The 22,994-nt window shown below is 41.8% G+C and overlaps 1 protein-coding gene across 2 annotated transcripts; it reads right to left on the bottom strand.

The window, feature by feature from the left end:
- Positions 1 to 974: 974 nt before the first annotated feature.
- Positions 975 to 20,140, bottom strand: kif1ab (kinesin family member 1Ab). 2 transcript variants are annotated; one of them, XM_070918893.1, is made up of 48 exons: positions 20,035 to 20,140; positions 16,575 to 16,648; positions 16,203 to 16,382; positions 16,041 to 16,109; positions 15,686 to 15,864; positions 15,443 to 15,554; positions 15,073 to 15,150; positions 14,845 to 14,910; positions 14,726 to 14,743; positions 14,534 to 14,612; positions 14,362 to 14,440; positions 13,843 to 13,985; positions 13,631 to 13,669; positions 12,382 to 12,581; positions 12,123 to 12,202; positions 11,268 to 11,343; positions 11,086 to 11,165; positions 10,889 to 10,995; positions 10,696 to 10,779; positions 10,252 to 10,432; positions 10,073 to 10,145; positions 9,881 to 9,971; positions 9,624 to 9,772; positions 8,634 to 8,812; positions 8,375 to 8,512; positions 8,130 to 8,248; positions 7,900 to 7,985; positions 7,593 to 7,728; positions 7,038 to 7,221; positions 6,670 to 6,760; positions 6,455 to 6,573; positions 6,290 to 6,345; positions 6,096 to 6,204; positions 5,861 to 5,927; positions 5,517 to 5,601; positions 5,324 to 5,429; positions 4,865 to 4,888; positions 4,602 to 4,716; positions 4,301 to 4,434; positions 4,103 to 4,164; positions 3,871 to 4,016; positions 3,451 to 3,639; positions 3,282 to 3,353; positions 2,600 to 2,709; positions 2,106 to 2,225; positions 1,743 to 1,935; positions 1,513 to 1,631; positions 975 to 1,032 (listed from the first exon to the last, which is right to left on the bottom strand). In XM_070918893.1, exons 1-48 carry the CDS (start codon positions 20,138 to 20,140, stop codon positions 975 to 977), a joined length of 5,160 nt encoding a protein of 1,719 aa, XP_070774994.1. The 2 variants fall into 2 exon arrangements, with proteins under 2 accessions (XP_070774994.1, XP_070774995.1); XM_070918894.1 differs by lacking the exon at positions 13,631 to 13,669.
- Positions 20,141 to 22,994: the final 2,854 nt, after the last annotated feature.

The following is a 22,994-nucleotide window of genomic DNA, read 5'->3' as shown; positions in this document are numbered from 1 at the left end:
TCAATAAAGACAATAAAGTGCCATGCAACAAAACTGGTCAGTCGTCCTGTCACAAATAAATAACCTACGATAGCAACAATAAATAACATTAGCCTTTATGGTTGTACACACAAGGGATCATGTAAAATAAGAAAAAAAAAGCACATACTCAGAACAAGGCAAGGACAAGAGTTATCTCTCCTGTTAATGGATTATTTTGCCTTAGTCTAGCCAACAAACTCAGTTTTCATGGAACCAGTAAAAAAAAAGAAACACGACACAGGAACAACAACTTACCCTTTTGTCCTAACAAATCCCACATGCTACTTCAATATCAAAACGACCGATCTGTTCGTCATCTGAAACCTCTGCAGTGAAACAAATACTCTATGCTGTAGAGCACCAAGCCAATCCAAACTGAGGTAATGTACAGTATATGATGGATGTATGTGGAGCTATCATCCCTGCACTTACACACAGAAACATCTGGGTTCGATGTTTTCATTTTCCCCCCTCACCTGATGCTGTTACTTAGAAATACATGAATGGCTGAATTAAAACTGGGGTTTATTTTCAGTTATTATGAACGAAGGAGGGACTGACAACATACTAACTCTCTACAGGGAACTGCTAGCCTCACAGATGACAGATTTCTACATGAAAACTAATCAAAACTAGTCCCAATGCTCAGCAGAGGTAAGTTAATTAACGGGTTTGGGTGGTTAGTTTGTCTTATGTTTCTTCTAAAGGTCAGGAGGGAGCACACCATGCAGGGTTTTGAGGTGGCGACTGCAAAAACAGAGAGGGGGCGGTTTTGTTGGGTTTCGGGATGAGCAATCGAGTGATGTTTGGGACTGGGACGGTCGTCACATAGAGGGTTATATAAATGGTTTTATGTATAAGTTTGTTTATATGGTCTATGTTCATTCGCGCAGCTTTTAGATTGTATTGTTTTGTTTGTTTGTTTGTTGTTTTCTGCCAGGTCGGTTCACCTCTCACATCCTCTGAGCGGACGGGACAGACTGGATCGACTTTCTCCGGGAGAGCTTTGATCTGAGGAGAGGAGATCGAAGAAACAGGAAGTAAGACTAAAAAAAAATATTTGTAAAGCAGTTAGGGGCATGCTTTATTTTGCATGTCCTGTAAATTAATAAGTAATAATTTCCCAGGATGTTTCCTGAAAAGAACTACATAATTTGGCACTAATAAAGAGAAAAAAGAGAACAATGTTCTGAGGCAGTAATTTGAGTTAAGTTCATGATATTGTTTAAAAGTTTTTGATTTTCATTTGAATTTCCCTGAAAGACTGGAAAAACCGACTGAGGTTAATTTACATATATTTATATATTTTCTCCATATTTGATTAATTGTATGTTCGTCTGTGGACGCATTTTTGGATATTCAGCTGACCTATTGTCCACTGACTAAAAGACTATCTAGGTCAGTGGCTCACTGGGGGTCAGGAATTGTTTTAAACAGTTTTCCATGACGTTTTAGGTGATGTTTTCCCTTTACAGTTTCTCCAACACTCACCTGATGGTGCCGGCTAACAGAGGGTTAAAAGCATACAGCCAGTCGTGCATCTCTTTGTCATTGGTGGCCTGCAGCAGTATCCCACGATGCTCAGTGCACACAGCAAATGTGTTGGGAGTCTGGAGACATGAAATACCCTGAGGTTACTTCAGCTCATTCAGGTTCAGTGGGTTACTATTTATATATTTATCTTAAAATTTGTTTTATTATCAAACTGAAGCTGGTTGTACCCGCAGTAAGGTCTGTTTGTCTTCACTGTATTCCACCTTCGCAGACGACAGGTTGATGACAGCTCTCTCCACGCTGTCCCTCTCGCTGCGGTACAGGTAGACGTAGGGCCTGCGCACCACCACATAACGCTTCACCCAGCCGCTGGTGTGGGGCTCCAGGAAGTGCAGGTAGCCTTTCTTTGACACAATGGGGCTGCATGCAATGAAAAGAATACTAATGTTGAGACGAAATGAATAAAACTCAACTACAAGCTTTCTTACATGATGCTTGTTCCCCCGAATGAAAAAAGTAGAGTTTACAAATAAAATGTTAATTTCATCCTCTCAAAATTAAGTACTGTGTGTGTGTGTGTGTGGTCTTACCTGACACGAATCTCCTGTATGTCAGGAACAAAGGTGCACCCTCTGAGAGCTTTCTTTCTGTCCACGGGGCTGTACGGGTCCAGATCTGGTGTGGAAGCTCCTGAACTGGGTTCAGTGTGTCTACACAACATGAACATGTTCATAATGTGACATAATGTGTAGCTTGTAAAATATGATATATTGTCATAGACAGAGGCAGAAACAACGTTTTGTTCGGAGTAAATGTAGGAGAATTGAAGCTAAGTTGCAATATGTTGGGACAGTGCCTACACTGAGTGCACAGCAAAGAAAAACCATCTACTGTGACAAAAGAAGGCACTATAATCAAAAGATTATCTGCTATCACTTGATTATAACTGATGCTAAATGTTCTTGAAACACAACATATACTTTTTTTTAACTCCTCAGGCGCAGTAGAGCGAAGTGTCTAAAACCTGACATAATATGCTGTATTAAACTAATACTGCGATGAGTAACAGCATGTAGCTACATACCTAATGTCATAATGTCCCTCGACCAATGAGGGGCAGGTAGAGGACGGAGTTAGCGTGCTCAGTCCAGACGAGGAGGAGTCTCTCATTAGCGACGCAGACATCTCAGAGAGCTAAAACACACACAACCACACACAGAAACACATCCACAACAAATCATGCACGGAGAAGCACGCACACACACACACACACACACACGACAAGAGGGACAAATACAGATACAGACAAAACATACCAGCAAACAATTAAGCACGTACAACACAGACATGCATTCAGAGAACAATTCAATCAGACAATTTGTCATTTTCTAGCAATGTATTGTAGAACCATCTCTGCACCCATACACATCCTCATTATCTAAGAGCCCCTCGCTGATTAACATGTTAGAGGACATGCAGGAGTAAAATCGGATTAGTGGAGGCATCGCAGAGTCTAAAGGGGAGGGACAGTGAGGGATGAGAAGGAGGGGAACTAAATTATTTTAAAGGTATGAAATATGGATACATGGGACGGGATAAGGAGGAAAGAAATGTTAACAAGAGGAATCTGTGGTGAAAGAAAAAGACTGAATAATGAATGAAAGCAACGGCAGAGAGTGGCTGAAGTGCAGGGCTTAAATATTTAGTGAAGGTACAGCGGTAGAAGGATTAACGGGCCGGGTCAGAGGGCCTAGACTGGGGCTCACCTTGCTCTCACTGGCACTGCTGCTCACCTGGCTGTACTCCCTGTTGAAGGTGTGCATCAGCAGACGCAGACACTGGAAAGAAGAAAGTGAAAGACAGATTTTTTTTAAGATGATGTTGAATAAAAGCGGTATCTAATCAATTACAGAACAATAAGAGACCCGCAGTCACCTTGGCAGCCAGCTCCCTCTGCCTCTGGTTGGGGCTGTCGGGGGCAGGGCTGCTGCCGGGACTGTGGCTGAGGATGGGGCTCTTCGCGAAATCGCTGATGTCGCTGCTCTTGTAGAGCGCATCCTGTCCTGCCTGCAGAGTAGCCTCCAGCTTCTCCCTCAGCAGCAGGTAGTGCCTGGTCTTCTCCACCTAAAAAACACCAGCAGACACAACTTTAACTTCGACCTTTGTGGTCCGCAGAGGCTCAAATGGTGTTTGATTAGGACTGGTGACATTTTGAATAGGTTGTACAGAACACGATCCACTGACGCTCTCCTTTGTTGAGACATACATTTTTTGTACACCTAACTAGACAAACCCACCAATGATCCGCTTATTTTGTCTTTGTTCCCAATTTTCAAAATAAAATATTGCAGTGACCTCCTGCAGTAGACTGAGTTTCTCCAGCTCCCACTGGTGGTCCAGGATGAGGCTGTCACTGCGAGGCCTCCAGCCAGCCAGGTTCTCCTCTCCTCGGACGTACGCCACCGAGGTGTCCAGCACGCGCCTGCGACGACGCTGCATGCCTGAAGAAGAAAACAGTCTGTTAATATTGTACATCAAAATACAAACCCCAGTTGAAGAGAAAATGCTTTTGTTAATTCGGTCTCACCTGGACTTCCATTGTCCGCCACATGGCAGAGAGTGACTTCATAGACTCCAGTGACACGGTTGCTGAGAACGAGAGACGAGTTTTCAAAGGTGAATTTGAGAGAGAAGTAATTAATTCAACTACTAATTGTAGTGAATATGTTTCTTAGACAGAGAGGTTGTGAAGTCCAGAATCAGAGTAAGATCCATAAATCTGTACCTCTCAGAGGGACGGAGGCAGCCGGTGCTGAAGAGGTTTCTGATGGAGCGAGAGGCTGGCAGCTTCGCGTCACGAGAATAAAACACCATGCAGAAGTCTTTGGTGATCACTGTTGGCTGAGTGCAGTTCTCCATCTAATTACAATATAACAAATCAGAATCCATTCATGAGCCTGTAAAGTGTCTCGTTATAATGTGGCTGAATTGTTCTTTGTTTTAAACAAATATTGTTTTTGTATAAGCCTATTAAGAACAAATGAACTAAAGCTAATGTCACTCTCAGTACATCTAATCTCCAGTACCTCTAGATAAGCAGAGAGGGTGATGTAGATCTTCTCCCCATAGGGAGTGACTCTGTTCAGAAGCAGAGAGTTGTGCATGGAGCTGTCCCATGCTGCCTCAAATCGGTAGAAAGTTCTGCAGCATGAAAAACAAACATTTTAACATCTGTCCACATGATTTTTAAAGGAGAAAAGAGTCAACCTGATGAAAAGCATGAGAGCAAATGGACATTTTGTTATCAGAAATAATAATTGAAAAAGATAAAAATGGTTGTTATTTATACCTATGATCAACTCCCAAGGAAACGCTGCCATAAAACAAAGAATAAAGAGAAACAGGACACGAGTTAGAAACTTTTAACTGCAGCTGTTAAAAGTTTGAACCCAGCAAATTATACTGATCCATGCAAACTGAAATTGAAGCCAAACAATACTTGATTATAAAAGGCACATTGAAGCAATGTTAAAAAAATTGCGACAAGCTGACATGAGGTTTCTTCCATTTTTTTTTTCCTTATCTGAATCAAGGGTCTAAGGATAGATGGTGTCTTATGCTGAACGGACTGAAAAGCCCCTTGATATTGGGCTATATAAATAAATATTGACCCGACTTGATCTGCTTATATGATATAGGTTTGTTACCGAAGTAAAAGAGGTTAGAAACTGTTGTTGAACATCAAGTAGTAAATACACACAGAGAGAGAAAACATTCAGTAAATAGAAAATCAGTCTAAAAGTCATACTTGTCATTGTGTTTTGGCCAGAAGTATCCAGTAGACAGGATGTTGAGGGAAAGGATGTTGGGGTCTATGATGGTCTCATCAGCCTCTGGTGTGTTTCGAATACGACCTGAAGTCAAACAAGTCATGATGAGATTAATCGGGCAATAAACAAAGCATTTTTTAAACAAAAAGAGAGAAAGTCTGACTGACTCACCAATAACCAGCTCCTTCACCTCTTTCCACTCAATATCATTTCCTGTTTCATGAGCGATGGTAACTGTGATCCTCCTCTGAATGCCCTGCGGAGTCGAGAGAGGAGGGAAGTAGACCAGTTTATTTACTGGAGTTCCAGTGAAGATAAAATATACTCAGGTAAAAGAGCTGAATTTAAAATTCTCTTCCAGATGTACAGAAATAAGAAAATCTAGAAAGCGATTGAACCCAAGCTATATATAGTACTGTATATATACACTATATATATATTAGCTAATGATATTGAACACTCTATAAATATATAATTGGGAAACATGAAGGGTGTTTAGTGTGATGTGGTCAGACCTGATGTAACAGGAACGTGCCATGGCAGGGCATCCCACCTCTGTGGTCAACCACAGCTGGGATGTAGCTAGAAGCAGGAAAATAATCGATACATCAAATGTTAATAATCAATGTTTAACTGAGATGACCTTTATATTCACTGCAGGAACAGAATATTCTTTGTGCATAGTATCTACAGTGTGCCTCACTTTATGGTTTTAAAGTGGAAACACAGCCATAAAGATATACGACTCACTCTCCGTTTGCTTCCAGCTCGCAGATCTCAAAGAAGACCATGAGGTCGTACTTGGCGTGACAAGGTCCTGCGGTGGAGCGAGTCAGAGTGCTGAGCTTTGTGGCCGGCACTGAAGGAAAAGAAGAGATGAACAGAGTAAACCAGACTGTGTTAAACTGAACTGACATAATGAATAAATAACACGTTTTGCTAACCTGGTTTGGACAAGGGCATCACCCTGGGGAACTGCCTCCTGGAAGGTCTCAGAGGACTAAAAGACAAAGAAACCAAATATGAAGAAACTTTCTTTCCATCTAGAAATATCAACTCACAATCAGTCATCAGCTGGTGGAAAATTAAAGGTCACATTTCTCTCCAACCTGATCAGGTCTTTGCAGAGCGGAGGGAAGGGTTGTTTCTGATAGTGACCAAACACCTCGAAGACGATGGGCTGAGTCTTGATGTACTCCACAAAGGACTTAGTCACCTCCACTGTGATCTAACAGAGAAGAGAGGAGGACAAGTAAAAATATTACAGTGGAAGTAATCAGCAATATTTGTTGATGATAGGTTTGAATGTGAGTTCGGTGTTCACATTTTGAACGTGGTAGAAGCCGAGCGGAGGTCCTCTGCCCGTGTTCTTCAGCGGCTCAGTGGAGAAAGCTTCGTCATGGCGGTGGATGAAGCTGAAAGAAGTGAAGCTATTATATAGACTAACACACTGCTGATTATTTTGTTGCTTAAACCACAATTTATTTAAATCTTGAGTAGCAGTGAGTTGTTTTGCATCTTGCTTATTGAGATCATTTTCCTGCCGATTATCTATATTGCATTTATTAGATCACTCACAGAAAAGGGTGAAACCAGAGGCATTTAGTGAGACTTGCAGATCTGGTACATTAACAGATTAACAGACAGACAGTATCATTCACAGGACTTTGGTGAAGATGTGCTTGAACTCACTTGAACTGGCAGAAGATGTCGGCGTACTCGGCTGAGATGCTGGAGGCCTGTAAGACGGTGACTCTGAAGGTGAAGGTGCTGCCGACCTTCAGGTGGGACAGAGCTTTCTCCGGGGAGAGGTCCAGAGGAAGATCCAGACCCAGACCGACACTCTTCGCTGGGCTGAGGGGAGCCTCCAGGACGGCTACATGGAACAGAGGAAGACGTACAGAAATACATGTATCTGTACGCTGTATTTATTTCAGCACTGGAGTACCATGATTAACTTTCAAATGTATTAATGTCTGGAGTGGAAGACGCTGGAAGGATTTTAGTTGCTTTTCAACAAATATACTGTATGTCAGTGGAAACACACACTATATTAACACTAATTTTGGCATTGAGTTCTTCCTGTCTGACGAAATACTTTTGTCTTAGATCTTTGTGAATTGTGAGCAAAAGTCCAGCATTTCCATTTAACTCCTCCATTCTCCTCATTCAAATTCCAGCTGTTGAATAACATTTGTCACTGTGTCATGATCCACAGACTGTAGGGCTAAACAGGTGACCCCTCACCTGGACAGGTGTTGTTGTTGACTTCATCGGCAGAGATTCCCATCTCAGCGTTCTGTCCTTCTCCCTCCACAATTCGCAGCTCCTCCTGGGAGGTGTTGGAGTGGGAAAGACCACCAGGACACGACTCAGTCTGGAACTGGAACGAGAGACAAAACAAGTGAGCTTGGACCCCAGTCACACCAGACATTAACATTCAAGAGCAGACACACTTGAGTTTAAATGACATGTCTGATTTTCATGACTAATGCTATACTTAATTGGTTGCAGAGAACACCAGTACCAGTACAAATCACAGGCCAGTTAGTACCTTCTCAAACTGTTTGTCTTCAAAGGAGATCTTGGCGGTGCCCGACTGCCTCACACCAGAGCCGTAATCAGGGGCCTCCTCATCAGCTGAAGAGAGACAAAACAGAGGACACGATGTTAAACCAGTGTCACAATCATTTCTGAATAAAAAGTAACTCTAAAGAGCTGCTACAATGACACGTTCAACAGCATCTGGCTGTGATAAGACTAATATTCAGCCTTTGTTTGTACCTGAGATGGCCTGCACAGCCACTCTGAGGAAGCCTTTCACCTCTCCTTTCTCACTGACAATGGCCACGCGATGTACCAGGGGCACCGGGTACAGCAGGTTACTCAGGTACACAAAAGCCCTGAGGAGAAGGAGGACGTGATTGTAGCTGGAAGCATTTATTGTGCAATAAAAGAGCAAGATTTGAATTAATACTGCCCCCAGGAGGAGGGGAATAGCATCTGTTGGTATTTAGTTTCTGACAGACCTGCCAACCAGACGGAACCAGGGGAAGCGGTCGTAGAAGGGGTCGCCTCCGGTCAGAGTGTGGTCACAGTCCTCCACAGCACTGCTGGGGAGCTCAGCAGCACGGTCGTACATTTCTCTCATCAAGTCCAGCCTCTGCCTGCAGGGGACAGTATAAAAAGAAAAAAAAACTTATGCAGGGGCCTGCCTATCCGTAGAGTATGTGCTGATGCATGGATGATCAAAACAGAATATAAAGACTGAAATAAAAACCACTGTACCTGAGTTTCTCCAGAGTCCAGTAATGTGTGGCTCCGTTCTTTTGATCTTGGACCTCAACGGCTACGATGGTTTGTGGGAAAGGTCGTCTCTCCCTCTCTTTGGCCACACTGGAGGGCAGCAGGTCGGGAGGCAGGGGGGAGTACAGAGTGTCCGTCAACAGGACGAACTGGAACTGCACCTGTGGATGACATAAGACATAAAACATGAGTGGCTGCTTGTTTATATTTTCCTGCGTGATATCTGCAGTATCAAATGACGATTTAACTATTCTTATAATATATAATATTTCCAACAGCAGTGAACTTGGAAATATTAGATATTATTAATAATATTATTAGAAATATTAGTTCCACTGTGACCCCTTACTTTAAAAGTCTGGTGCTACTACTGTACAATGCACAACATCAGAAGGATTTTTGAGTTGCAATATTCAGAATAAAAGTAAAAGTTTGATCTTCTCCTTTTTGTAAAACAGCATGCAGCTTGGAGGGCTGGTTAAAATCAAAAACTGGGTGAGACATGAAGCCAAAAGTCCAAGTAATGCTTCATCATATGCACCTTTTACTAACTGGATGGCTGGACAGAGTTTACAATCAATATGCAGCACTGTGTATTACATTGTGATGACTCACTGGACTAGATCATTGTGGTAAATCCAGAATGGCCACTGACAGACACTTAATAATCTGCCTCCAGTCTAGACTGAAGAGCAAACTCTTCATGCACCAGCATCACATTAAAGTGATGCTAAATGTGCAAAAAATGATTCTCAACTAGTGCAAGAAGGGTATTATGATTTTAGAGAGAGATAGCAGCAAGGCAACAACGAAAGCCAGATTCCAGTCAGTTTTAAGACTCTAACAACAAAAACTACTGTGTCTGTCTTATGTTTACCTAAAACTAACAAAAAAACATAAAAGATGACACGTAACACATGACATATCATATTTCACAGTGCTGAAAAGACAATGTTTTACATTAACAAACACCTTTTTCTTCAGCTCCACACTGATAGCGTTGGCCTCTTTGAGGAAGATGGCGTTGCCCCACAACAGATCCCTGAGAGACGTGAACTGGTAGAAGCGCCACTTTCTGAACGCCCACAGAGCCAACTCGGTCTCCCGCGGTGTCCACGGCACTGGAGGGCAAGACACATCATGACATGTGAATGCATTTAGACCAAATAGGATCCAGATTCAGAGATGATTGTTTGACGGGTCAGTAACATTTAAAGTGACAGTATCACCTTCCTCTTCAGGCTCCTCTTCTTCCTCGGGAGACTCCAGGTACCGCGAGTCCACTTGTTTCTGAAGAGCCTCCAGTTTACTCTCATAGTCCTGAAAGAAAACATATGATCCAGATCAAAAACAGAGACTGAGTGTGTTTGGACTGGCACCTTAAACAGTGATTTATTGTATCAAATGGAGCTTTCACTCACCAGCCTCTGCTGTTCTAGCAGGTTACTGGCTTCTTCTCTTTCTTTGCGGTACTGATCCTCGAGCTCTTGAAGCCTGAAATGGATTCAAAACTACATGTTAAAAAAGTCATATAATCAAATATAAGTAAATAATAACACACCCCAATCATCATCAGCAGCTCAATGCCTTCTCCACTCACCTCTGCTCCATCTCCTGCTTCATGTCGATGCCTTGTTTCTCCAGCAGCTCCCTCTGAGCGAAGGCCCAGTCGACGGGCTCCACCGGCGTCTCAGCGCACGGCGTCCTCTCTCGCTCCAGTCGAGCCTGCTCCGGGTCGTTGAAGCGAAACACGTGGCTCTTTCCCATGATGATGCGGTTCCCTAAAAAGTGCACACAAAAACATAAAAGTTCAAATGCTTTGGCATTAAAAACAACATTAATTATAGATTAAACCTGTCCTCTTATTTATGTCTGTGTTGTTATTTGATCATTTCTGTGTATTTAATCTCTCTGTGAAGCACTTTGGTCAGCTTTTGTTGTTTTTAAATGTGCTGCATAAATAAATCGACAACTCTCTAGGTGCAAGTTCCTTTGTTGTACACCTTTTTCTTTTAATTAAAATAATATGAAGCTTCACACATACCAGAGCGCAGAACAGTAGGAGAGGTCACTCTCTTCCCGTTGACATACGTCTCTGCCTCCTCACATGGCTCCAGGATGACACATCCTGTTCAGGAAAAGGTTATATAACGATCACCACAAAATATTTGACACATATATAATATTAAACATGCATGTTAGAACATTTATTTAACATTTTTTTAACCAGGCTTTACCTTCTCCCTGAGGCCCTGTGGTGCTGCTGAAGGTGCAGTGTTCGTCTCTGATAAAATGGCCACTGAGAACAATGTCTTGACGAGTCTTTGCATTTTCTCGGCCCACCCTGAGGGGAAGATAAGGTAACCCAATTGAGACAAATACACAGAAATAGCACAGTATCTGGATTAAATCTCAAACATAAAAAAACCCTTACTTGGTGATGCCATCTTTGATGTAATACAGAAGACACTCAGACATCAGCGGGTCTTCGTTCAGGTTCACCAGATGAGGGGTCTAAGAGGGCCAGTCGTGACAAATATGGTTTAGTGTTTGTGTGAGTTTAGACAGATGTTGTAAATATATCAAACTATTGTGAAACAGTGACAAGCATCTTACCTTTTTCGGGGAGAAGACACCCACAGTGCCTCCATCTTCTCTCATGGCAACACCCATCTCAGCCAGCAGGGCCTCTCTACATGCAGCAACCAAAAGGGTTGAAGTTGTTACAAAGGTATGACTTCAGGATGTTAAGTTCGATGTTTTTGCCAGTGATATCACCTCTACCATCGTTAACATTTGGACAAGATAAACAGTTATTATAATTCATCCTCTGGGAACAATGAGCGTTTGTACAAAGTTTCATGGAAATCCATCCAATAGTTGGTGTTGTATAATTTCCCCCCGGGGATCAATAAAGTATTTCTGATTCTGATTCTGAGATATTCTGGACCAAAGTGTTGCACCAACCAGCAGACAGACGGCCCGGCATTTATATCCAGCTAGCATGGCTACAAATATGGTGTATTCATACTTTCTAAGTAGTCTGGCAATCCAACAACATAATATATCCTTTAAAACCTTATGTCCAAACTCATCTCAAGGGTGAAACCATCAAATATAGTCTATTTGTTTTAATTTAGGTGGGCCAACCCCAAAGGCAGGTGGGTGTTACAAGGTTAAATATACTGTATGTACTGTAAATCAGAATCAGAATCAGAATCAGAAATACTTTATTGATCCCCAGGGGGAAATTACACAGTCACAGGTACTCGCATTCAAGGGCAGAAAAGTAGCATACATTTAGAAATGAGAAGTATGTACAAATAGAGATATAAAAAATAAAAATAAAATATATACATTAACAATATTTATTTATTTATTTATTTTATGTATATTTAATATACTGTATGTACTGTATTTCTGATTGAAAGCTATGAAACCTTGAATCATGCATGAATAAGTCTGACGAACCTATCCATACGGATGGCCTCAGTACGTCGCAGCTTCTCTTCCCACGTCTCATTGAGCTCTGCGATGATTTTCTCAGTTTCCTGTCGGCAAAATTAAGACAAATATCTACAAAATTCTACGCGCTTACGCACTTTGCTCAAACTTGGATTCATAAAGAGCCTTTCCACCAGATGTCTTTGCCTTTTCTTTGATTTTCTCATTCCCATCTCCCATTTTCCCAACTCTACACCCTGAACACTTTCACCACCATCCTCCCTACCTTGAGCCGCTCGATGGTCTCCTCACTGGCCGGGCTGAAGATGCGGTCATGGAGGTTGGTGATGGACCCGGCGCGACTGGACAGGGCCGAGAGCGAGGGGGAGGGACTCATTCCTGTCATGGCATTGGTCACTGTGGAGAGATCACCCCTTTGATTGACAGCCTGGCGATTATTCACAAAGTTCTTGTAATCGCACAGGTCTGCCAGAGAGAGAGGCGTTGCATGGAAGTGAGCAAGGAAGGAAGGACGGAAGGACGGGAGGTAGGAGCAGACGCCGGGTAATTAAGGAGAGACATCAGGGATTGAGAGGAACACGCAGAGAAACAGGATAAAAAAGGAAAAAATAGGGGAACAACAGGGAGGAGTACAAAAAAAAGAAGAGAAAGCTCAAATAATGGATCAAAGAAGCAGAAGTCATTTGCTTTCCAAAGCCATCGCAGACAGAGAGAGAAGAGCAACTGATGGAGCACAAAATGCCAATTAGACGTTTTTTCTCTGACACTGAACTACACAGAGACACACTCAACAAGCTCGCAAGCATGAGAATGTTATGAGAAAGAAAAATATATACATCACTACAATGCATAAAGACCGAATACAGCCTGAGTCTTTTTTCTGATGTGTTTGCATGTCCTAATGTCGTCAAACTGGTTAGCGCAGCCTTTGGTAGTGATGCACCTGACTCATAGCTTCGATTAGCTCCACACACAGAGAACCAGGATGTAAAGAAAAGAGTTCCTCAGCAATCTAAAATGGCGTCCTCTCAGTCAGTCCTTTCTTCCATGATCACTGATCTTGTGAAAGAAAGTGCATTGAACAGCATGCTTTATGCCAAGCTGGCTTAGACTTCAGGTTCTTAATGAACTGCTATAGGATCACGGGGCAAAGCAGCTCAGAGACAAAGAAAATCCCAGCCAATTTAACATTGTGTTATTAGGATAAAAGTATTAAGAGGCTGGACTTCCCAGATTAATCAAGAGAGAAAAAACACATATTACCATGGAAACCAGAACTAATAGAAAGGAAAAAAGGAGGCCATTTTGCAGAAATCCTGAGAAAAGTTAATACAACAAGCTTTAACCTGTGGCTCTAAATAATCATCTAGGGTTTAAATTTTTATGTCTTGTCTGAATTCACACTAAGTCTCTAGGGATTGTTAGTTTGGTCTCTGGTGTGGTGGAGGAGGAAGGCCGGCTGGGGATTCATTTCTTTTAGTTGCAAAGCGCAGGCTTGCTAGAGTTATACACACATTTCAAACCAGTGATGACGGGGCCGGTGCAGCGATACGCTGATAGGACAGAGGAGAGAAGAGAATGAGTGTGAGAGACACCCACACTCCAAGTTAAACTGTCACCCTCTGTCTTAGATGTACAAAAGGTCAGGTTTGTGTTTGCATGTGTGTATGCCTATATATGTACATTTTCTATGAGTGTGAGTTGTGTTTCCCTGTGCGACACTCACTCTCTATGATGTCTCCCAGGCCCTGTGCATACAGCAGGTCTTTGAGGCGAGCCACCTCCTCTTTCAGCTCACGCACCAGACGGTTGTTGGGGTCCTCGTTGATCACAGCGTTACAGCGGATCTGTTTGGCACGATCAGCATACCTGGAGGGACGGAGGTCAACGAGGTCAAGAAGCCATTAAGCTACAACACGTGATTCGCAACTGTAAGTTAGCTCAGGGAAAATTACAACAGAAATGATGGTGCATGCATTAAGACGCTACACAATCACTACAAAGTGCAAAAATATTAGCAGGCATTTGTAAGCAAATAATGCAACAATACTGTGCTACAAGAAGTCCATTTTCCTCAATAACATACAAATATTTGCAGAAAATGCTCCAAAATCGAATCAGTCCATCTTTTCTACAGGTTGAACCTGCGGCGTAAGTGTGACATTATCTTCAAAACACTGTCAACAGAGTCAACGTCTGATTTAATGATCTTTAAGAAAAAAGCTTTCATTGACATTTTTCTCACCGGAGGGTACTGAGGGTCTCATCATAGTTAATATCCGCAGGGCTGAGGGCAGCCACCATGGCTGTGCGAGAGTTTCCTCCTGAAACACAGAAAGTGAGACAATGCATAAAGTGACACAGAAAATGATTTTACTGTGTTAAAAGCAAAAAAGTGCATCATTATGTGTGCATACCCAAGTTCTCCCTAAGTAGCCAAGTCAGAACTGAATCTCTGTAGGGGATGAAACTCTCCACTTTCTTCTTTTTCTTGTTCTGTTCACAAAATAAACACACGTTTCTTCTCTGATCACTTTGGAAACATAGTTAAAAAATATTAAACACATTCAGATTGCTGTTTCAAATGTGTGATAGTTGGTATTACTGACCTTGTTTGGTGCCGAGTCCTGACAGTTGTAAGAGAAATACCAGCGTTTGTTACTTGGAAAACGTAAAATAGGAATTTGTAACACTATATTTTTGATGACAAGTGTTAAAAAAAACATACCACTTCAGCTAGAGCAGAAATAACTTTCCCCAGTGTAGTTAGAGATTTGTTGATGTTTGCTCCTTCCTGCAAACACAAAGAAATAAAAGTCAGGCTTATGAAGTATTTGTCTATCTATTCATGGGCACGTTTTAATTTGGACTATTGCTTTCAAACAATCTTTATTAAATGTGCTTCCATCTCCTCTGTGGATGCAGAAATACTATAAAAACAGCAGCTTCCTCTCACCTTCAGTCTGGTTCCTTTAGCTCCGGTTGAGTCGGCTCTCTCGCTGCCTGCCAGATCCACCAGACTGATCTTGCTGACCTATGATGATCCAAAATATTTTCAAAATAAGACGCTCTGTATGGCAAAGATGAAACATCCACCACCAGCTAATATATTTCACCTGAAACTGCACGGGGAGAGCTGGCAGTGAAGCAACATCTGTGGTTATCAATCAATATAGCAACACATTCATCAGATAACACCGCAACAGACTCAGGTCATAAAAGGTAATAAAATCATTCCTCTTATTGATTTGTTTGTCTGAGAAGCAAAATAAAACTTCTTTCAGTCACACAGGGTGAAAACTAAGAGCTGAGCTTGCTGCCAGAACCTTTTCTGATGTGTTGTCCGACTCCATGTCGTGTTTCTTCTGTGTGAAGATGATGTTGAAGACAGCGTGGGAGCGACTGCTGGTCTCGTTCATGTTGGTAGCAGCCACAGTCCTGGAAGAAAAAGGGAAAAATGCTGTGTTAGGTGCATATTACTGACTCATGTATCTATCATTATCTTCCATCCATCATAACACGCAGTAATCCAAGGAGTCCATCACTATCACTCAGTCTCGCTCTGCTACCTGGCCTTGTTTCCAGAGTCCATCAGGTCCTGGATGTCGTTGTATGAAGTGACGGCTAGCTTGGACAGATCTTCGACGTAGGGTCCCATCAGAGGGTGCTCTCTGACACGCAGGTTCCCTTTGTTCTTGGGATTCAGCAGGTCGCGCACACGCTCACAGTAGATCTCCATGTAACTCACCTGGAGGAGGCAAAGAGCAAAGAGTTAGCTTCCAACTATCTGATACAAAAATATAATTACACTACTAGCTGCTTTGAAATATTTGTCATGTTTCCTTTCATTCATCTGAAAAGCTTCAGATGTATTCATTCATGGTTTTAGATGTTCCAGGTTGTGCAGAGTTTGACGTTACTCACCTCCACAGAGTAAGACATGCTGTTTTCATTATTGCTGCCACTGATCTTGGTGAAAAGGTCCTCACACAGCTAGATAACAAAGAGAGAGCAATCAGTAGGAATATTTATATTCTTATGATTTTTTTGTGTTTAATAAGTGGTCAGAAATGTATTCTGTGTTACCAGAGGTATAATTCCTTGCTGGTCCTTCTCCTGTCGTCCCATCATGGTGTAGCTTTTGCCCGCTCCTGTCTGGCCGTATGCAAATATGCACACGTTGTAGCCTTCAAAGGCATGAAGCAGCATCTCCTCTCCGATATCCTTGTACACCTGTATCTGGGACGCATAGTTGATGTCCTCAGGCTGCAGACAGAACAGAGAGAAAAAGATGAGAGGGCATGAATAAGCTGAATAGACATCAAAAACACACTCGGCGCTGAAGGCTGAAGTTAAATACAAACATTGTTTTAGAGCAAATTATTAATTAGCTTATCTGACTAGTAGAACATGTATTCAGTCGCTGAAAGCAGTAAAGTGATGTAGCGAAAAACTCACCGTGGTGTGTGACCAGTAAGAATAGTCAAAGTTGAAACTCTTGTTTTCTTTCGGCTGTTTGGGGTTCAGGATTGCTGAAATAGAGCAAAATAGATCCGTTAGAGGCATCAGAAACTAATAGTCTCTAATAGTAACTCTAATAGCCTGCATATTCTTTTTTAATTTCAGTCTATTTACTGTCGGTTTTACATCAGCTAAGGATGCAAACTGTGAAAACATTTAAATTCATACAGATTATGAATCTACATCTTTCAATGCAAAATGTTCTGTCTCTCTCACATACACCCAAATTTTCTATATAAATATTTTTGGTAATTTTCCATCATGATCAATTCAGTCCAGTTGTGTTTTGTCATCTTCATTATAGAGTTTATAGAGTATACAGTTTTTCTCAATTGTTTTGAAACTTTGCTCTATAAAACTCTGTCAAAATCACATTTTTATATTCAAACACTGTAACATTGCATCTTCATGGGGGTTCGTTCTCTTCATTGAGAATTGATTGATTGAGAATATTGTGAGCAGAAGACTCTGAAATCTGCATTCAGTGTCTAAACTTCACTTTGTGAAAAGAATCCGAAATCATTAAGAGTTATGTGATAGCATTTATTATTTCTAGAGGATATAATTGAACTTGAACTTATCAATTAAATGTAAATATGTAAATATGTAATGTAAATAGAGGGGCCGCCCTGGTTCAGATACACATAAGTCTTTACTGTGATCTCTACGTCCCTGGTTCAATTCAAGCTGTTGTTCCCTCTCTCTCCTCTCCCTTGTTCCCTGTCACTTCTCTACTTTCCACCTTCAAAAAAATGGCACAAAATGCTTAGAGTATATATCAAATATATCTAATCAGTAATGCAATACCATATTGTTTATATTAAAGCATGCACTGCTCAGTTTATTGTCAATTAGTAGCTCACCTTCTACAATTTAATCAATGATTTTTAATCATTTGTACGAGGCATAAAGCAAATCTACCAGCATACAATGTGTCAAAACCTCATAAACAGAGAGTTCATTTCACCAGAGAAAGGACACACCAGTTCAGGGAGGACTTACTAAATTACAGATAGCATCAAAAACAGCAGTTATAAATGCACCACTCGTCCTTTTTAAAGAGGGGAGGGGTGCGGCGTAGAATATGAAACAGGAATCGAGCAGGAGCAGACGCTCTTTTGGCTGTAAAGTGAATTCACTGCGTCGCCCCCTTTGGATAAGTTCAGTATAGCAGCAGCAGCAACGTCCTGCTGAGACAAGCACTCAGCCAGACACAACACAGTGTGACCATCCATCCAACCATCCATTCATCCATCAGCTACACCCACTTATCCTTTAGCAGTTTGTGATGCAGAGAAAGATAAGAGGAAACTGAGTCAGTGAAGTTAATGAGTTGAAATAATGCAAGTTTGAATCTTTGGCTGTAATGAGGACATTAAAAACACAGACAGGCACAACAGGCTGACATACTCCCTCTTTCTCTTTCTCTTTCACGCGCACACACACACACACACACACACACACACACACACATTTGCATCAGCTGACCCCGTGTCTGGGCTCAACCAGAACAACAAGGTCTTTTTTGGTCCCTGCATCTCGTATGATGAGAGAGGAGAGCTGCGGCGGTCACTACATCCTACACACACACACACACACACTGACAGGCTTCAGGCCTGACTGAAGCTTTTGTTTCCTCCTCTAGCTGCTAAGATGCCGCATGCCTCCCTACCCCACTCTCTTGCTGCTGGAGGGCGAAGCTGCCTACGAGACAAATAACTTGAGGTGAAATGCTAAAGTTGGCTTAATGTAGGTCACAGGAATGAGATAAAAACAGCAGCAGAACGTCGCTGCATTTCTGTGTTTCACACTCTAAAACCGTGAGTGAGACTTTAAAGGAAACATGCCTCGCCTCATACGTGATCTTACTGCCGCTCCGCCAGATTGTCTCAATTATTTATACGAACATGTTGTGATTCAGGTTAGTAGACTAGAAAATGACCTGACTGAAGAGCCTTTCACTTATCAGTTTGAAATTGATTTAAGATCAATTTACTGTAGGTTTAAGACAACAGAAAGATGTAGTCTATTCCCTGAAGCCTGTTTACAATGTATATATGAGCAAAGGCTAATTAACTGTCTGTCTGTCAGTCATCCAACATACAGTATTCAATGTCAATGATAAGTATCAAAGAAAAAAGTGACTATAAAATTTAAAAAGGAAGAAACACATCACTGCAGTATCTTACAGATTACACAAAGTATGCAAGGTTGATATGTATTATATATATATATATATATATATATATATATATATATATATATAAGATTTCCTGATGCATTCATCCAAATGTGCATTTTCTTTTACACCCCTAATCCCTGAGACAATGTCTTCTTTTTTTAAATCCCCTTAAGAAATGTTTTAAGACATATAAATACTCTGTTTTCAATAAAAACATTTTATGTCTGATATAGTTTTACCACATAAAAGTTCTATATTACTAAAATTGCATCTCCTCCTTCTCCCTCATTGAAAAATACAGAATCTATGAATATGCAAATATTTTACATTTTAAAAGTTTAACTGATGATATGTCTCTGTGCACTGGAGGCTTCAAGTTTCCACATCACACTTGCAACAAGTTGCATGTTGAACAACGATTGGCTTCCAAACTAGTTGTAATGTCACAAAATCATGCTCGTACCAACACGTCTTTACAGCTGAAACAATGTCAATGAATCAATTAGTCTATTGACTGAGAATTAGGTGGCAACTATTCTGATCATTGATATCAATTTCAGTCTTTTTTCAAGCAAAAATGCTAAATATTTGCTGGTGGCAGCTTCTTAGATGTGAGGATTAGCTGCTGTCCTTTGTTTTATATAGTAGTAAGCTGAGTATCTTTGGGTTTGATACAACAAACAATCTGAAGATGTCAGCTTGGGCTCTGGGAAAATAAAAAATCTGACATTTTATAGAACAAACAATGAATCGACTAATTGAGAAAATAATCAGCAGATTAACTCGATAATGAAAGTAATCATTAGCTGCAAACCTCCATGTTTTTAAGTCAGATTTAAGGTGAGCCGATTCAGCAGATGAACGTGAAAACAGCCTTCAGGTGTCAAACTCTGCACATACGTCATTCTGCACAGTGAAGCTCAAACGTCCATGTGAAGTAACAATAACCAAAACACATATTTGAGTGGAGTAAGACTTTAAGCCACCACTGGGGTTTCAATAATGGCTTTAATCAAAATAATTCAAATATAATAATTTTACTGAGGAAAGTTACTGTCCAAAGGATTGAAGTGTACTTATTTTGCTCCCATTACATTTAAAACAATGTTTTTTTTTGCCATTTTAAAAGCCAGCTTTTATGGTCGTATCATCTCAGACAATTCTGCAGTCAGCTCAACTGCCAATACACTAAAGAATCCTTGAATTTATACTCACTTGTGGTGTTTCCTGACATCTGAATGATGCACTTGCTGTCCTTTCCCATCTCCCTGGAGTTGAAGGGTCGGACCCTCACCGCCACCTTCACCGAAGCCCCCGCCATGTCGCAGGTGGGTATGTGAGTGAGCAGAAGAGCTGAAGATCTGTGTGGCTACACAGACACACACCTGGGACCTGCACAGGTAGACGATGGGAGGGATTTAATACCAGTGCAAGCAGAGACATGCAGTTGTTTTGCTTGTACGAAGCACCATACATTTCATTATACCTTTAATAAGAATAACTCTCTAAAATATTCAATTTATAATTATAATCTGAATCATTCGCGGCCTGTTGTTGTTATTGTACTTACATATTGGGGACAGGGCCTTGTTAGCCTCACCAAACAGCTACGACTGTGACACATTCTCCATTTATTTTCAGTCCGTTTGGCTTCAGTCGGAGACACACAGCTCCTAAAACACTCTGACTAAATGGCTGGTTCATTATTTGGCAGGAAGACCATCAGCATCCCTGCTATTCTACAGTAAAATGGCTGCTTATTCTCCAGGCATCATCCCCTGGCCTCATCTATCACAGGCTGAAGGCCTTGTGATGAAACAAATCTCCTCACTGCTTCACACCAAAGAAAACAACACACATTCACATTTCACAGCATCTTCACAATCATTCGCCTCTTACTTCTGTTGTTTGTCATTAAAACCCTTAATGGTGGCTTTTAATCTTTTTTTCTCTGTTAATGAGATCACTAGTTTTAGTTTCAATCGATGAAAAATACAATTCCCCCGGAACATCTTCATAACAAGACATTATCTGTGCAGGATGAATGCGAGGAGGAAGCACACACTCGCACGCAAATATGAAATAATAAGCCATGTAAATATTGTCTCCTCCATCTTGCTCTGCCTGCCGCACCTCAAAAGCAGGCCGCGTAAACACAAACGGCACGGACACCAAATCATCCAACACTGCGTCAGAAAGGAGGTCAGCACACAATATTAGAGCTGAAATTACATTTACAGCTTTCATGAGCTCATGTGTTTGTCCAGTTGAACCAGGCTGCCGGTGGTGTCATCTTTTTTAAAAGGTGGATTTCAGTGTTTTTTTTTAAAGACAATTGTTGACAGCAGCGGATTCAGACGTGAAACACCCTGACGCAGCGTCCTCTCATGTCCAAAAGGCCTCAAAATCACCAACGCACTCAACTACTGTCCTCACCAAGGCGTGACACCCTGTAACGGCGATGCTGTGCGGTGAAAAACATCTCAGAGGAGCCGTGTCTTACCTCAGCAACTCAGACTCGACGACCGCAGAGGGTGAATCCTCTGCCCATTCAAAACAGCGGCCGGATCCTCCGGTCCCTCCTTCGTCAATCTCCTCAGCAGCCTGTGTGTTTTTTTTTTGCCTTTCTCTCTGTCTTTGGTCAGCCTACAGCATCCCTTTCCTTGGCGCATCCATACATGGAGAATCCGCCGGGGAAAGAGAGAGGGACTCGGCCTCAGCTTCAGCAGCAGCGCTGGGTGGGCTGGACTGTTGGACGCAGCGGTGCGTCAATCAGAAACGAGAGTGGGAGACGGGAGGAGGGAGGAGCGAGGGTGCGGGATGCTCCGGCGGCCTGGCCGTCAGTCAGCCTGAGAGTGTGGGGAAAATGGCGGCGCTGCTGTGGCAGGGATGCTGGGAGGCAGCGGTGACATCAGCATCAGCATCATCAGCAGCCATGAGGCAGAGCGATGCAGCAGAGACACGGGGGAGGGGGAGGAGGCCCAGGGAGGGACCACAGCAGGCCTCAGAGAGCCAAATGTGGGTGAAAACGGGACAGTCTACGTGAAACTCACACAACACACAACAATCACATCGGCTGTAAACTGCTTTTAAGACTAAAACCAGAGATGTAGCGACTTATTTCCCGATGAGTCGTTAAAAAGCTGAACATTATAGCTGAAGTTTAGTGCTGCAGAAATACGGAACTACTTCACCGAAGGATTTTTGTGTACAGTCAAACAACAAATGAGCTCTAAGCCTGGAAAAACAGCAGCTGACAAAACAATCTCAACTCAAGGTCCACTTACTCGCTTGCTCTGGAGATTTCAACCATATTAATCAGTTGTTGTAGAACTGTGGATGTCCAAACTTTCAATTATTCTGAGGACTTCTCATACATGTTGGTCTCAACGCTGGCATTACCAAGTGGGAAAAATCTGTCCAGGTCCCAAAAGTTCACTGTGTGTCATTTGTTTTCTGGTATTTGGACCACTGAAGTAGAGTGTCAGCTGAGGCGGATCCCGCATTATTGGCTAATTTTATGGCCGTGTGCACAATCATTGGGCCAAAATCTTGTTTTATTATTCGCATCGCATGATGTATTATCCTTAATAAAACTGTTTGGTTAATTTGCCACAAACTAAGTTGTATACGTTATTCAGAAAATTACAGAGGGTGGCAGCTGCAGGGCAACAGCAAGTCTTTAGCCCCAGCGTCTCTTAACAGGTTCATCTGACCAAGGTTGTCATGCGTAACCATGTGATACAGTCAAAAGCTCTGGAACAAGGGACTGTTTTGTCAAGAGCTCTTAGGCGTTGAGCCAGATACATTTAGAAAAGCATCAGTTCTTCTCACTCGGACTATCAGGACTTAACTTGACGGATCTGCTGCTCTGATTGACACTGACAACCTTTGAACACAAAGAAACTCTTCCCAAGTTCAACCCAAGAATGTGGACGTTTACTTGGGAACTGACTGCTGGTTTACTTTTCTTCTTAACAAGTATCATCTTAAACCACAGAGTGCCCATTTAGTGACACCATGTGGAAAGTTTACTAATTAGTTAAACTATTTCTAATAAAGTTGAAGAAAGAATTACAGTAAATGTACTACCTGCTATATTTGGTGTTTAACATAAGAAACCAATGTATCTGTGAAAACCTACTTTAATCCTCATTCACATTTCAGAAGTGTAT

The sequence above is a fragment of the Enoplosus armatus genome, chromosome 14, assembly GCF_043641665.1.
Source record: "Enoplosus armatus isolate fEnoArm2 chromosome 14, fEnoArm2.hap1, whole genome shotgun sequence".
NCBI classification, from domain to species: domain Eukaryota; kingdom Metazoa; phylum Chordata; class Actinopteri; order Centrarchiformes; family Enoplosidae; genus Enoplosus; species Enoplosus armatus.
Note: the sequence above shows the minus strand (reverse complement) of the source record. Positions and strands in the feature narration are given on the sequence as shown.

Bases quoted from the DNA above. Each gene is read 5' to 3' on its own strand.
- kif1ab (XM_070918893.1), bottom strand. From the start codon at position 20,140: ATGGCGGGGGCTTCGGTGAAGGTGGCGGTGAGGGTCCGACCCTTCAAC. The intron at 9,773-9,880 runs GTGATACTGTCA...CTTGCCCTCCAG, and splicing joins AGAGGAGCCTGAAGAGGAAG to TGCCGTGGACACCGCGGGAG. The intron at 2,710-3,281 runs GTGAGCCCCAGT...TGTGTGTTTTAG, and splicing joins GCAGTGCCAGTGAGAGCAAG to CTCTCTGAGATGTCTGCGTC.